General features: G+C 47.3%; 1 protein-coding gene across 7 annotated transcripts in view; it reads right to left on the bottom strand.

Moving 5' to 3' along the window:
* Positions 1-15,350, bottom strand: part of CCND2 (cyclin D2) — a 31,371-nt gene extending 16,021 nt beyond the window's left edge. For all 7 annotated transcript variants that reach the window (XR_008437184.1, XR_008437185.1, XR_008437187.1 and 4 more), the window contains exons 1-3: positions 15,071-15,350; positions 13,401-13,616; positions 10,783-10,942 (exon numbers count right to left, since the gene is read on the bottom strand). Coding sequence is in view for 3 of the 7 variants with exons in the window: in XM_053978017.1 (XP_053833992.1) it covers positions 10,783-10,942; positions 13,401-13,616; positions 15,071-15,265 (571 nt within the window). In the remaining 4 variants the exon portion in view is untranslated. The remainder of the gene's footprint in view (positions 1-10,782; positions 10,943-13,400; positions 13,617-15,070) is intronic.
* Between the last annotated feature and the right edge of the window lie 455 nt (positions 15,351-15,805).

Here is a 15,805-nt window from a genome sequence, read left to right as displayed (position 1 = left end):
GTTTTAAAGAAAAGGAAAGAGAAGAAGGAGGCATTCTGTAATTTATGTCAGAAATTTGGGCCTTGGTCACATTAGACCTCTCTGTATAACCAGAAAACTAACTGGAATAAGGTATCACAAAGGACCAAAATGTGATTTTTAGTCACGTCAATTTTTAAAGAGTTAATTAATTCGAGCATTTAAAGACCTGTCCAGGAAAGAGATTTTAATTAACGGTTCATCTTTACTACCTTAGCAATTAGGAAGTGAGAACACTTACAGCCCACAGCTATGAAATCAAAGAACAAAGATCACATTTGTCATTACTACTACTTCTTAATAAACAAGCTGAAAATACACTTCAGAACTTCCTCTCACACATCTGTCAAATCAGAACAGAAATTAAAATAAAATCCTGTGATTTTTATAAGGCAATTTTATAGTTTATGATACTGCCACAGACACTGGTTTATCAGCACTAGTTTATCTTGCTGAATACCAGATCTCCCATATCTTGATATATTCCTAAAATAAAACTTGATTTGTAAGTTCTTTGGTTCAACAATATCTCATTAACAAACCTTTCTCTACCAATTTTCAGTATTAGCAAACCTTTCTCTACCAGTTCTCAGCTGGGGGAACTGGAGTAGAAGGACGAGTAAACCAAAGTAATACATAATAAGAAATAAATTACAAGCAATACATTCCATCAATAGAAACAGATTACAGAAAACTGCCCTGCTGCAGATCCCAAATCCCCTCTGTTCACAAATTCTGTAACCCTGCTGATGTCTGTGTAACCACTGAGGTTTTAGACACATGGAGAGCTGTTCTCAGCCTCCCAAACTCTTGAGCTGGCACATACTTCAATAGCTGTGGAGACAGCATGTTCTTCTCCAGGCTGGAATACATCCCTGGGATTGAAGCAGTCCAGTAAGAATGGCACTTGGGACATAACATTCACCCAGATGGACCAGAACAGAGGTGTCAGAAGTGGGGAGACCAAAGGAGGAGTTGAAACCCTGGCATGGATTTCTCTGTCTCACAAAGCCACCAGGAGGTTCCCACCTGCAAGCCCAACACTCCACGCTGCTTCCTACCAGACATCACACTCTGACAGACACTTTTGAAGGACAAATTCCCACTGGCTGAAGTAAGGAATATGGACTGCCATTATTATAAAAATAATAATTTATGCACTATGGTAATAGTAATAACTCACTGTACGTAGGATTCTTGGAAATTAAATTATATTGCCTCCCACTAACAAGTGAGACAACAGGAGAACCTTGACTCCCAAATTCTCACTCAGGACTCAGCCCCGAGTATGCTGATCTCAGCACATGGCAAGGGATTGGGAATTGAACTTTCTGCCAGTCACCAGTGGTGTCCCCCAGGGCTCAGGGTTGGGGCCAGTTCTCTTTGATAAATGAGCTGGATGAGTGGATTGAGTGCACCCTCAGTCAGTTCTCAGGTGACACCAAGTTGGGCAGGTGTGTTGATTTGCTTGAGGACAGGAAGGCTTTGCAGAGGGATCTGGACAAGCTGGATTGATGGGCCCAGGCCAGAGAGATGAGGTTCAACAAGGCCGAGTGCTAGGTACTGCCCCTGGGTCACAACCCCCAGCACCTCCAGGCTGGGAAAAGTGGCTGGGAAGAGCCCAGCAGGAAAGAGCCTGGGCCTGCTGGTCCACAGTGCATGGCCAGGAGGGCAAGAAGGCCAGTGGCTCATGGCCTGGGTCAGCAATGGTGTGGCCAGCAGGAGCAGGGCAGTGACTGTCCCCCTGTCATGGGCACTGGGGAGGCCTCACCCCAAAGTGCTGTGTCCAGTTCTGGGCCTGGCACTGCAAGATAGACATTGAGGGGCTGGAGCGTGTCCAGAGGAGGGAACAGAGCTGGGCAAGGGGCTGGAACACAAGTCTGATGAGGAGTGGCTGAGGGAGCTGGGGGTGTTTAACCTGGAGGAAAAGGAGGCTCAGGAGGGACTTTATTGCTCTCTTTGGCCCCCTGACAGGAGGGTGCAGCCAGGGATGGGTCAGGCTCTGCTCCCAGGGAACAAGGGACAGGACAAGATGAAGCAGCCTCAAGTTGTGCCAGAAGAGGTTTAGATTAGATATTAGGAAAAATTTCTTCAGGGTGATCAGGCATTGGACCAGCTGCCCAAGGAAGTGGTGGAGTCACCATCCCTGAAAATGTTCAAAAAACCTGCAGATGTGGCACTTGGAGCCATGGTTTAGTCATGAACACGGCAGTGCTGGGTTAGGGTTGGAGCCCATGATCTTAAAGGTCTTCTCCAAGCTTAATGATTCTATGATCAAAACCATTTTCATGTTTAGCTCACATGGATTTATACAAACACACGTAAGGGATAACCACACCCCTAAGCTGGGAAGCAACTTCCATGTTTGATCTTGGACATACCAAACTATCTCTCACTTATGCATGAGGACTACGAGCAGCAATTGATTTTCCATAATTTTCCCCTCCTTGTCCTGAGTTTCAGGCAGGATGTAGTAAAAAGATGGTGCAGGGAGGTGCCATGTCCAGGCAGAATGGGCTGAGCAAAGGACACAGCTCCACCTGCCCTCTGAAATTCCTGGCCTCACATTACAACCTCCACGTTATCCAAGCGCCAGTGTTCTCGTGGCTGATTTTAGATCCACTCCTAGAAACTGTCTTCCTAGGAAGCTGAATAAAGAGGCACAGTGTCCCTGCCAACTAGCACTGCTGTAGGTCTGCTTCCACGTGGGGTCACATGCGAACATTTCCATGCCCAATAACCTTGTTAGCTCCCTTAATGTCATTCATAATGCAAATGAGACAGCGAGCGAATGGCCAGAGGCCCAGAGTGACTAAAGCTCAGCATCCAGAAAGTCTTACATTGCCTCTAGCTCTAAACTAACTTCCCTCCATAACAAGCACCATAAACTTGGCTATCAAAGCTACACATGCCCAGTCTTTGTTGTACAACAGGCAGCGATTTGTATCACTGGCTTCTATTTTTAGCATATTAATTAACTACTGCAACTGGTGAGGCAAGTGTCTCCAACTGGAGAGTGTGGCACCATTGTCTGAAGTCATCACCTCATCTCGAGCTATTGAAAATCATGGCAGTGACCCTCCTGCTGATATGAATTTAACCTGACATGCCCACAAAGGAATGGGGGGTGGTGCACCAATTTTGTGCACATGGTTCTCCACATCACCCTGGACCCTATTAGTGTGGAAAGAGCTCATTGAAAGAAAAGAAGCCACATTGTGCTGGGCCACCTAGAGGGTTGAATAGAAAAGGCTGAGGAAAAGAGCAGGCAGCGCAATACAGGACATAATTAACATATTTCCATATTCAAGCAAAGCAATAACTACGTGAAATGTTTGTCAAGGTGCAATGAAAGCATAAATATTAAGTACCATATCTGAGGGGATGCAGAACTGCCCCCCCCCCTCAGTCTCTTAGATTCCATTGAGAAATTCAAAACAAGCTTTTTACATGTTATTTTCAATTATAAATCTCTATCTCTGCTTCTACCATGACAAGACAAGCCTCGCCATCCTCACTCAGTTTTCACTCAGGTAAAACTGTCCCCCCTCCAAAAATTTGCCCTGAGATTAAAGAAAAATTAAAAAAAAAAAAAGAAAAAAAAAGAAAAAATAGGTGGGGGCACAGAGAGAGAACCTAAAAATGTGAGCTGAAGCACATGCATTTACTGCAAATTCTTGTAGGAGATGATGAAACCTGAACTACAGGGGAAATTTTATAGAAAGCACTTCTTACTGGACACTTGGAATTTTATAAAAAGCACTTCTCCCTGGACAGCTGAAGCAAGGCTACGAGCTAAATCCTTCTGTGTGCAAACTTGGTTAACACACACCCAGAGCCTGCATCTAAAGCATGGCTCTGACTCTAACTTTATTGTGATTTATAGGTTTATAGTTGGGCTCGATGATCTCAGAGGTCTTTTCCAACTTAATTGATGCTGTGATTATGCCATTCCATGGGAAAAGTACAAAAGAGTCTCATTATAAGTTAGAGAAGCAGTGCCACAGCACGTGTCTATGAGAATCTGAGCACATGAACACCTCAAGGGAAGACACTGGTTTGTTAGAAAGCAAAACTTGTTTTACCTTCTACTCCCAGGCAATATACACAAGAAACCATCCCATCCCTATTTTAATATCACCTATTTCCCAAACGACCTCAAAAACAAGTGACCAGCCCTTCACAATCCCACTGACTTCAGCACTGGAAACAAAAAAAGGCAATGCAAGAAACAGCATCCTTTGAAACACAGCCATTTGTGGACCAGCCAGCCAGAGTCATCAAGCAAATTCAGGGTACCCTGAACCTGTCCCCCACTTTCAGCCTGGAGCAGACACAGCCAGGGCACGAGGAGGTTTTTCTGCCAGTGGAGCACACGTAATCCATGCCAAGGTTCCAGGGCTGTGAGCACTGCGGCTGAGCTGTTTTGCTGGCCCTCTCCCAATCCAGTGGTCTTCACTGCCTTCAAGCCAGGAAAATGCAAGGCTGACAGTCAGTCCAAAGCAGAAGGGAACTGGAGGAAGGAACCCAGAGAGGTCCTGCAAGGGGAAGCCTTAACTTGCAGCCAACAAATAAAACTGTCAGAAGGAGAAGAGCACTGACAAATACCCAGGCTGAACATGCTCAGTGTGTCAAAGTCAGGTGGGGGAACTCTACCTACTTAAAATGACCCATTTTACTGATCTGGCTGCTGGTTGGGCTTTTTTTCAGCAGCCAGTTTTCATCTCTGTCATTTGATAGATGTTTATTTACAGAATTGGAAGCTGCTGTCATAAGGAAGGTAATTTTTCCCATTGTGGGAGGAAAAAAGGGAGGAAAAATGGTATGTTACCTCCATCAGAAAAGCAGGTATTGATACATTAAAATTTTGTAGATAATGGTCACAGCCAGCCTCAGATTTCACCCAGCCAGTGCCTGTACTATGAAGACAAGCACAGATCTATATTTAACCAACTAAGTTTAAAAGAAAAGTCTAGGATAAACAACAGAAGTAGTGAATTTAATTCTCATCTGCTTTCATCCAAATGCAATTCCAGGGTCAGTGTGGTACTATTTTTTTTTTTCCTAATACATTTGATTGTATCTGCAGTGGCCATTTTTTTCTCTTCGTCCTGTATTTCTCCAAGACATTGCAAATTTTCCTTATGTTAACTATTTCTGCTTTTAAAGGCAAAACCAGATGACTCTTCAGCCCTTCAAAGCAAACACAAAACTTTCAAGTAAACCAGGATGCAGAAGTGCTTCCATCCTTTGAGTAGGTGGGAGGGCAGACATCTAACTCTGTTCCTCTTGTAAAGCAAACAGCATTTGGCCTTTATACAAATGGGTCTGAAGTATCCTAAATGTTAATGTTTCATCACAACCATCCACGAGAGGTAAACACGGAAACACGCTGAACAACCTATGCAAAGTAGAGAAGCACTCACAACAATATGCTCGTTAGTTGATGGTAAATATTATTTCTGAGCAACTGTTTGCATTGGTTTTTATATGCACTTATTTTACACCTTCCTATCTAAGGATTAGGATGATGTTAGTGCCTGAACCACCAAAATGTCAGAACTGCAGCTGGTAGAAAGGAAGGCAAGTCCTCTGGCAGCTCCGGAGTGATGCCAGCTTGTATCAGCACATGCTCTCTTTCTCTATTTCTTTCCACCTCCTCTTGCCAGACTTGACTGGTCATGAAACATTCCCAAGGGCCTAACTACTTGATGATGGCACTTCCTTGGTTCTTATGGCTCCATTGGCTGCAAAGCTCAATATACTGATATGAGCTGGAACAAGCAAGAGCCTTCTTTTGTCTAGCAATAAATTAGTGCAAATTATTCTCCTTTCTGCTATGCAAGAAGTTCCTGCAAACACTGTCACTTTGCAACATGTATTTTATTTCTTAAGACATTTACATAATGAAGCTCTACAGGCTTCATTCTTCCCCTCTGCAAAGAACAGGTCCCAAACAAAACTGGAAAGTATCATACTTTCCAGGTTCCAGTAACCTATACCAGATGAAAAGGGGATGCAGAGTTGAATTTCCCAGCAGGAATGCTGAAGAGCAAACAGGCCTCATTCTGTGTGGTCACCATGTAGACCACTACCAGGGCTGCAGACCTCATCTTCCAGTCTTCGCTCAGACAACACTCCCATTGATTTCCACAGAACTTCTGTCTGAAGAAGGATGCAGGATTTGGCCCAGAAGTTAAAAAAAGCCTTCTCAGCTTTCAAGTGTAGATGATTAATGTCCCAGAAACAGTGGGCAGAGGTTTGGCACACTGTATGATACTGACTTAAAGCTGACATTTTGCCACTCTTTTTTGGCCTCTGTGCTGACACAGGCTCTGAGGCCTGAGATGCTGGATCCACCATGGGCACATCCCACCTGCCACAGGACTCAGCTGAGGCATAGAAAAGACCATGCAAAGGACTGAGTCCGGGGTTTTACACAAGCTGCCTTCTATCTCTGCAAGTCTGCAAGGCTTCTGCTTCCAAGTTTTGCTTGACACTCAACTAAAATCCTGCGAAGCTCCCCACAGAGATGAGCATCTTCATTACAGCTCCTCTTTCTGAATGCCTGTCATACACAGGCCACCCTCCCTCAAAAACCATTCCCTTACAGGCTCTCACATAAAAAGGGGTATCCTGCACCAAAATGCACAAGGGCATCCTGTGGCATGTACAGGCTCTGAGAGGAGAGTGTAACACAAGGAAGCAGTTGTGCATCTGAAAGACTGAACAGGCTGCAAGAAGAAACGATGAGCACACCCAAGTGTAAGGAAATAATGCAGTTCTCTTTCCAGCAGCAGCGTGGCAGGCTCTGCACACACCTCTGTAACCACTGCCCTCTCCCACTCCTTCCAGCAGTGATTCCCTGGCTTGCAGCTCAGCACAGGCGAATGGCCAACCCCTGAGAGAACATTTCCAAACTGTGCAGTGCTGTGCAAAGAGACAGAGGAACAAAGGGTGCAGAGCAATAAAGAGATGGAGGTGTGGGCAGGGTGGAAAAGCAACACAATCCCAGTGAGCAAAACAAGGATGATCCCCATTGGGCTCATAGCTGAACAAGAACATCCCATTCTGAAGAATCCCAGAATCATTAGGGCTGGAAGGAACCTCTGGAGATCACCCAGTCCGCACCCCTGCCCAGGAAGGGTCACCTGGAGCAGGTGACACAGGAATGGGTCTAGGTGGGTTTGCAATCTCTCCAGAGAGGGAGGCTCCAGGCCCTCCCTAGGCAGCTGCCACTCTCAATGTATAGAAATTCTTTGTCACGCTGAGGTGGAACTTCTTGTGTTTAGTTTATGGCCATTGCTCCTTATCCCGTTGCTGGGCATCAGTGAAAAGAGCCTGGCACCATCCTCTCACACCCTCTTTGAGATATTTATATGCCTTAATGAGATCCTCTCTCAGTCTTCTCTTCTCCAGACTGACCAAGCCCAGCTCCCTCAGTCTCTCCTCATAAGAGAGAAACCATAAGCACCTCTTAAAGGCCCCAGATGCATCCTCTGGTGCCTTGAAAATCCAGAAGTGCTCTGAAGGAGATTTTGGCTTGCACAGGGAGCCACCAGTCGGATGACAAAACAATGACATGGTGGCAGATCAGGCCATGCCAGTGCATAATGTCCATCTATGCACTCTTACTGTACAGTGAGCATGGCAGCTGGAGGAAAATGCCACTTCCATGGCCTCCTAATGGAGAAGGAGACTCCTGAAAACTTTGTGAGTGCAGAGCAATGAAAGAGAAAACTCTTTATTCAGGAGGACATACAAGCTTCTGTCCAGCTCAGCAGCCATATGTTCCGATGGGACCAAGGGCAAAGAGGGAAACATTCCAGTTCCAGTCATGCTCATGTGAATCATTAATCACTGCAAGGACTGGGGAGAGGCCGTGGGTTTATATCCACGCAGCTTCGTTCAGGAACTGGGCTCAAAATAAAGGCAGAGAAACAGAGTGCCAAAGTGACCAAATATGACTGAAAGGAATATGCAGAAGACAGAATATCGCCTCCTTTTGGGGAATGTTCAGATGGAAAGGAGAACAGGATGAGTATCACAGTGATCTTACACATCCAGCACAACACTCAGTAACTGTTCATGGCTGCTTCCCTCTTCATTTGCTGACACTAAGTGCTGCAGGACTGAGATCAAAGCCAGCCCTGTACAGGCAGGGAATACCTGGGAATTTCTGGTAAAATGTTTTTGCTGGGAAATTAAACGGAGCAGTTGGTGAAGAAGAACTAAGGCTAGGGGAGAAAAGTTCAAAATATGCCAGATTTAGCATGATAGTTTAAAGAAGAAAAGTACTTGAAAGCAGAGAAAGCTGTGCTGAGATGAATCAGGAAATGGAAAGAGATTCACTGCTGTGCTCCAGACCAGAGCTATTAGCCAGGCAGCCAGATCAGCTTTGGGAATAGTAGAGTCAAACCCAGGCTAAAATCACACATGGGGAGCAAGGGAAGAGGGAGCCACATGTCAGAGGAGGTCCTATTGCTGAAAGGAGGCAAATGGGGAAATGAAACACCAGGCTTAACCCGGGCTGGCAGAGCAGCAGCTCTGAGGGAAAAAGAGAAAGGAGAAATAGAGCAGCTGATGAGAGCTCTGCAACAAACAGGGCAAGAAAAGGAAATGACAACTGGATCTGGAAGGAAGTCTGATGAGAAGAGGCTTTTCTTCAAAGAGTGGCAGTGAAAGGGAAATTCTGTAGTAAGAACAACATTTCCACAATGGAAATTGAGGTAGCAGTTCACAGGTTATGTGGGAATGTGGTACTACTGAGTGCCTGGGTAAGATCTCTGCTTTCGAAATGAAAAAGTGTTGTGGGTTCTCCTCAAAACTACACAGTGGTCTGTGGACAATGGAATGAGAAGAAAAGAAAATCTCCAGCCAGCACTACAGTGCCCTCACTTTTGGGAAGCTCTGTACTCAGCAATTATGTCTTTCACTTTCAAGGGAAGAAACTCTTGATTTGTTGCCTCTTTAAACTCTACACAAAGGACCTAATTTCATGCATAGGAGACATGTAACATGAGAGGCAGATCACATGGGGGACACACATGAGGGAACTGCATGACTGGGCTGAGGGCTGGAAAGGGGGCACTGCTCCGGATCTCAGTAAAAGGACTTCTAGAGCATGGAGCTAACCACCAAAGAATCCATGGAGTGGAAAGAAGCCATGGACTTTGGAGACTCTTTCATGGACCACAGTCTTGCAATGGTTTAGTTATAGGGAAAATTTAAAGGGCAAAGGATTATGGACCAGAATTTGAGATGTTAAATCATAATGAAATTTTAGGGCTCTCAAGAAAATGATGTGCTGGATAAAAAAGAAAACAAACCAAAACACTATTGGAGGAAGTGAAAGCAACAAAAGAGTGGGAAGACCATCTTGTTTGGAAGGCCATACAGAGCTGTATATTGGAGTTTGATGGCTGATAGCATGAAGATCCAGGGAAATGTCCACGATAAAGACCATCTTTTTCATGTCACACAAGGCAGAACACGTGAATGCATCCTAAGTAAGGGGAAAAGGCAAAGAAATCACCAAGAGTGATCCTGCAGTATTTGAGCAGTATTTCTATTGAGTTCCATGGTCCAAGCTGCATGAAAAGGATCATGCAGCAGTGGGAAAAGAAGGGAAGGTCTGAGCATCATGGCAACCAAAAAATCAATTACCCTAACACAGCCATATACAAATCTCTAAAACACATCAACTGAGGTAGGAAAAATTGGCCAACATTGTAAAAGCAGTCCTACATCTTATATACAAGAAGCAGGCATTCAAACCCAAAAGCTGCATGCCATCTTCCCTTCCCCTCTGCAAACACACAGGCAGAACAGTTCCTATCACAAAGGACCAGGTATGTCAAATTGCTGAATTCAAACAGAGCCATCCACTACTTGATAAAGACTCTGGAAAACACTGCATGCTGCTTGTCTAGTCCAGATCTAGCTTCTAAAAATTAGTCTTACCATTAACCCTTTGGATGAAAATTCAGAGTAAACTAATTTTGTAAAAGTAATTGAGGGAAGAAAAACACAAACAACAAAATAACACACAAACAAAAAACAGTGTTTTGCAGACAGGTCAAAATTAAAAAACCTCTCTTCCACAGAGGCAATTATTCTCAGAGAAATCTTCAGAAACTGTGATCAGCTGTGTGACAAAAAGGGAGTGCAATGGTTCCCTACAAAACACAACAGTTTCACTGCTTTCTTGGGGTAAAGCTAGGAAAGAATCCAAATTTTCTTTTTAAAAAAAGCAATTACCTTTTCAACTGTCATTCCCCGTGCATCAGGGATGCGGTAGTATCACATAAATGCTAAAATACACAATTTTATCTTCTATCTGGACAGAGTCCAGATTAATGAAAAGTTTATGAGCACATTCATGCAATGCATTAGCTCAATACATTTTGGGCTAATGTGCCATAACAGCTTCTGTATTTGGAGCTGTCCTTACAAATGATCTGTGGCCCTCTAAAAGCAGCAGTGAATGGGCAAAATAAAACCCAGGATGGTCTAATCCAGCCTTACAAGACTTCACTGCAAAAGCACCACACACATCAGCTGCACTACAGGTCACTACTACAAGAATTTTGCCTAATGCAGTTTTGTGGCCTGATTCACAACACCCTTTGCAAACAGTCCCATGTGATTTAGCTCCTCTTCCCACATCATGTAAGGATGGAGGAGATGAAGCACCACCAGGAACAAATCTGCCCTTCCAAACACACTATAAGCAGCAGCAGCAGCCAGAGCAGCTGAGCCTACCTGTGGCACAAAGGGCGATGAAGGTTTGTGCATGCTTCCGGATCAAAAGCAACTTATCTTTAGGGAGAGGCACCTTCCTTAGGATGTGTTCAATGAAATCATGTGGGGTGACGGCTGCAAGGTTCCACTTCAACTTCCCCAGCACCACCAGCTCCCATTCCTGCAAAGGGTGGACAGGGAAAGCCAAAGAGAAGAAAATCATAAGCGAGCCTGCGAAAAACCTCTTCTTATTTCTTATTATAACTTTATCACTGCTAAATTTGTTTTGCTCAAACCCTTTTTCCATACACCTCTACTGCTTTGAAGTTGTTGACTTTATATTCTTTTTTTTTTTTTGAACACCAGAAATGTCAGGCTCTACTGAAAATAATGAGACCTGGTGGCTTCTGCCAAGGTTTTACTCTTTTTTTTTTTTTTTTAAATCCAGTGTTGAATGCCCACCCAGAAAGTTTAGCCTACAATTAGATATTGCCAAGGTCACTGTGGTCCTTTCCTAGTAACTTCTTTTAAATGGCTATAGTCCTTACTTTATAGCCATTTAAAGCCCTAGGGACAGCCATGCACAAAAATAACCTAGATATACATTCCTTTTTTCAAAACTGGAGAAGTTGGCTTGATGGCATTCCCTCCCAAAACTGTACTCCAAAGATCCTGCAGATAAATCTGATGGTGCTTAAACTACTCCAAGAGAGGCTCTGCAGAAAGGAAACGCAAACAACACAGCCAGGAAGTAGCCTGTGTAAATTATCTGCCAGTAAATCATGTAGGAGCCATTCCTAGATTCTTTGCACACCCAAAACTCCCACTGAAATTAAAGGAAAGCTTGGGCGTGTGTGTAACTACCGGCCATTCCCTGAAATGGGATTCCATGTGCAAACAGCACCGGATCGCCAGATCCAGCCATGGGGTGCATGACCTGCATGTTTCAACATTTAAACCGAGTTCTGAACACCTTTCAGTGCCCCACAGAGTGAGCAAAGCTCAGGCCTCCAGCTCACATTTGTCTCATCCATCAACTATTAGCCATTAACTAAATTCCACGCACTGATTCCTGAGTCCTGATGATGCCTGATGGAGCCCAGCGTGGTGGGGAGCCCCAGCTGAGCTGACAGAGCTGGCAAGACAGAAAAAAAAAAAAAGTCCTTTAATTCTGCAGCCGCAGAGACGTCAACCAGCGTTGCTGAGAAACCATAAACATGGACCCCACAATGCCATTTCTGCAGTCGTTTCCCTGAATAGATGCCCACTTTAAGAGCAAGTTACTTTCCTATGGACATTCCTGCTGGATTATAACAGAGTCCTCCATGGTCTGAAAAATTTCACATATATGCAAAAGGCTGCAGAAACCAGACAGGATTTTTTAATTTCTCAACCTGTAAAATGTTGGAACGTAACAGTGATTATGTGAACTCAAGGCCTGCTCTTGCCAGCATTACTGATGTGACAGGTTTTGAGAGAGAACAGTCAACCCAGAGGACCAAATACAAGAAAGCACTTTAAACATATGCTTAAATCCACATGGCATAAGAAGGCAGGGACATTGCTCTGCATATTTGCACATGGGGACCACGACACTTCCCCTGCCCATCTGTGCCACCCAACAGGACACCTCGTGGCCCTGACAGCCAGGCAGGGTTTGAGGGCAAGGCTCTTTAACTCTGAAGAAACATGAAGAAGCATATATCAACCCCAGCCCCGCCCCAGGGGGAATTCCCAGTGATTCATAGGAAAAATTCTTCAACAACTCGGGATAGCTATGGCCATCTCTCTGACCTAGCATCCATGTCACCAAGGGGCCCTGATGCACATCCAGTGCTCCACACCATGATGTACACGTCACTTATTTCCCTTCAGTAATTATCAATTTGCTTCTGCTTCCACTGTGTCTGAACTGAGAGAAGCAGCAGACATGAGATGATTTAACTGAGATCACACAGGATGGGTCAGGCTGGAAGGGACCACAGTGGGGCACCTGGTGCCACCTCCCTGCTCTAGCAGGGCCATCCCAGAGCACATGGTACAGGATTGTGTCCAGACAATTCTGGAATATCCCCAGTGAGGGAGACTTCACACCCCCTCTGGACAATCTGTTCAGGGCTCGATCACTGCACAGTGAAAAAGCTCTTCCTCGTGTTCAGGTGGAACTCCCTGAGCATCAGTTGGTGCCGTTGCCTCTTGGGCACGGCCGAGCATCCCGGGCCCCCCTCGGGCATCCCGGGGCCCCCCCGTCCCCGGCCCCGCACCGCCGCGTGTCTGCCGCCAGGTGGCGACGCCGCGCCACCCGCCCGCGCACGTGCGCCCGGCGAGGTCCCCCGTGGGGACACGGCGGGGACAGACCCACCCTCGGCACCGCCAGCCCCAGAACCCCCGGGCCCGCGCACGTGGCGGGCAGAGGCCGGAGCGCCGCATGGTACTGCCGGGTGGCTTCAGAGGACAGGGATGTCCCCGCGGGCGTCCCCTGCCCTCAGCGTTGGCCCCCGAGACCTTCTGGCCGTCCAGAAAGGCGGGAAAAGCGTGGGTTTTTCTAAAAGGCAGGGGCTGGGTGGCGAAGTGCTGGGTGCTGTGCCAGCGAGAGAGAGGTGCTGTGCCGGAGAGGAGGGAGGAACGGGGCTGCTTACCAGCAGCTCTTGGGGTTTGATGGAATTGTCCGTGTATATGCACAGCTTCTCGGCTGTGAGGGGGATTGTCTCTTTCAGCTTGGAGGCCAGGAACATGCACACCGCCCCCAGCAGCTGCAGATGGCACTTCCGAGTGGGCACTACAGCTAAGAATCTGTCCAAGTAATTCATGGCCAGAGGGAAAACTTCTTCTTCGCACTTCTGCTCTTCGCAGACCTGCAAGTGAGGAGAGTGGGGAGGGAACGATGGGGCAGTCGGGGGGAAAACGGGGGTGGGAAGCGAGAAAGAGACAAGAAGGAAAAAACAAATAAATGAGTGAACCCACCAAACAGACCACTACTTCCCTTCCTTTTGCTCCTATTTTTGTTTCCCGGGGAGCTAAATTTTGGGGGAGGGGGAGATATGTGGAGAGGCTGGGAAGGCTGTCAATCGGCTTTCACATTCCTTTAGTTCATTCAGTAAGAAATGAATTCAAGACACTGTGTGGGAGAGCCGAAAAGCCCCATCCAGCAGCAAGCGAGCGGCCTCAGACTTTTTTTTTTTTTCTTTGCGACCCAATTTTTCTTTTTTATTTCGTCATATTTTCAAAAAATCGATAAAAAATATCAAAACTTCCCCGGCGGTCCCGGTTTTGGGGCTGGTGGCATCCCGGGACGATCCCCTATCATTTCCGACAATTGTAAAAATTCCCCCACCGGCTGTCCCCCAGCCCTGCGCCCCCAATCCCGCATTGTGGGGGAAGGACGGGAGACGTAGCGAGGGCGAGGTGGGGTGGAGAGAGCCCGAGCCGCCTGGATCCTTTTAGCAGGCAGGGAGCAGCAAAATTATTTTAAAAATTTACAAAAAATCGGAGCCGCGTAGAAAAAGCACAAATCGCACATGAAAACCAAGCAGGGAGTCTGAGCTTTCCAATCCACGGAGTTTGGCTCGGGAAAGGTCCTCCCCAAAGGAGATCGGAAGGGGCAAAGGATGGCTGGTGGGGCCAGCGCAAGGCAGGCGACTCTGCGGGGCTCCGGGCCCGCTGCCGCTGCGCCTGAAGCCTCGGAGCGAACAGAGGGGGTTCAGCGCCCGCCCCACTGCCCCAACACACCGGGGATCCCGTTCCGCGGGGGCGGGGGCCACTCCCGAGCCCCCCGGAAAGCAGCGGGGGCAGCCGGGCTCGGCGCCTGCGAGCAGAGTCCGCATGCAGCGCAACATGGCGAGAAGAAGGCACGTCCTCCCCACTGCATACGTGGGCACGGAACCCTCGCCGGGCAGGACGCAGGGCACACGAGGCACCCCCCGACCCTCGCCCTGCCCCGCGTGCTGCTCCTTTTTCCCAGGAATGCCTCAATCACAAGCGCTCCCGGAGGCGGATTTTCTTTGCTTTTAATTGCAAATGACTTTTCCATCTCTCCCCCCCCCCCCCACCACCACGCCGCGCTTCCTCCTCTCCTGCACCCCGCTCCCGGAGCCCCCCGGAAGAGGCGACTTCCCCCGCGGGCTGTCGGTGTCCCCCGCGCCCCTTTCCGCACCGGCTGAGCTCCGGAGGGGGACAAGGAGGAGAGGGGATCGACAAGAAGAAGCCATCCGGTGATCAGAAGAGCGAGGGGTTGCAGGGGGAGAGGGGCCGGGGTGCTGCCCGCGGCCACTCTGCCTCCCCCAGCTCCGAGGGGCCGGGGTGTACGAACCTCCAGCATCCAAGTGGCCACCATCCTCCTCATGAAGGGCTGGATGTCCTTCTGGACGCACTTGAAGTAGGAGCATTGGGGCAGATACCTTTCCTCTATGGTTAGTAAGTTGTGCAAAACGCGGTCATCGTAGAGCAAGTTCGGGTCAGGCAGAGCTCTCCTCATGGGATCCACCTCGCAGCACAGCAGCTCCATGTTTCCAAAGAGATCTCCCTCTTTCTCTGATGGGAAAGGTTTTCCTTTTTTTTTTTTTTTTTTTCCCTTTTTTTTTTTTTTTTTTTTTTTTTGGGGGGGGGGAAGGGGGTGGGGATAGGAGAGGGGTAAAGGAGGAGGGGTAGGTGGGTGGGAGGAAGACGGCAGGGCTTTCCAGCTCGCTCCTGCCTCCCTTGAAACTTGTCTCTCCCTGTCTTGATTTCTAGCCTAAAGTTGAAGCTAAGTGACGCAACTCGCCAGGGCAGGCAGTTCTCTCTCTTGTTATTATGGAGAACAGCAGCTGGTCAGACGTAACATCAAACGCTTTTTTTTTTTTTTTTTTCCCTCTCTATAAGCTAACAAGGAACCAGGAGGCCCTCGTATAGGGACACACAGACACAAATGACAGCTTCTCTTTTGCTTCCTTCCAGCACCAAATTAAACCCGTTCCACACTTGCCTTCTGAAGGAGCCCGACCCGATCAATTTCCCTCTCCTTTTCTTATTGCAAGGAACTGTGGGTGCCCCTCGGTACCCACCCAGA

This window comes from Vidua macroura, chromosome 5 (assembly GCF_024509145.1).
Source record: "Vidua macroura isolate BioBank_ID:100142 chromosome 5, ASM2450914v1, whole genome shotgun sequence".
NCBI lineage: Eukaryota > Metazoa > Chordata > Aves > Passeriformes > Viduidae > Vidua > Vidua macroura.
The sequence above is the reverse complement of the archived record's forward strand: the minus strand, read 5'-3'. Positions and strand labels throughout refer to the sequence as shown.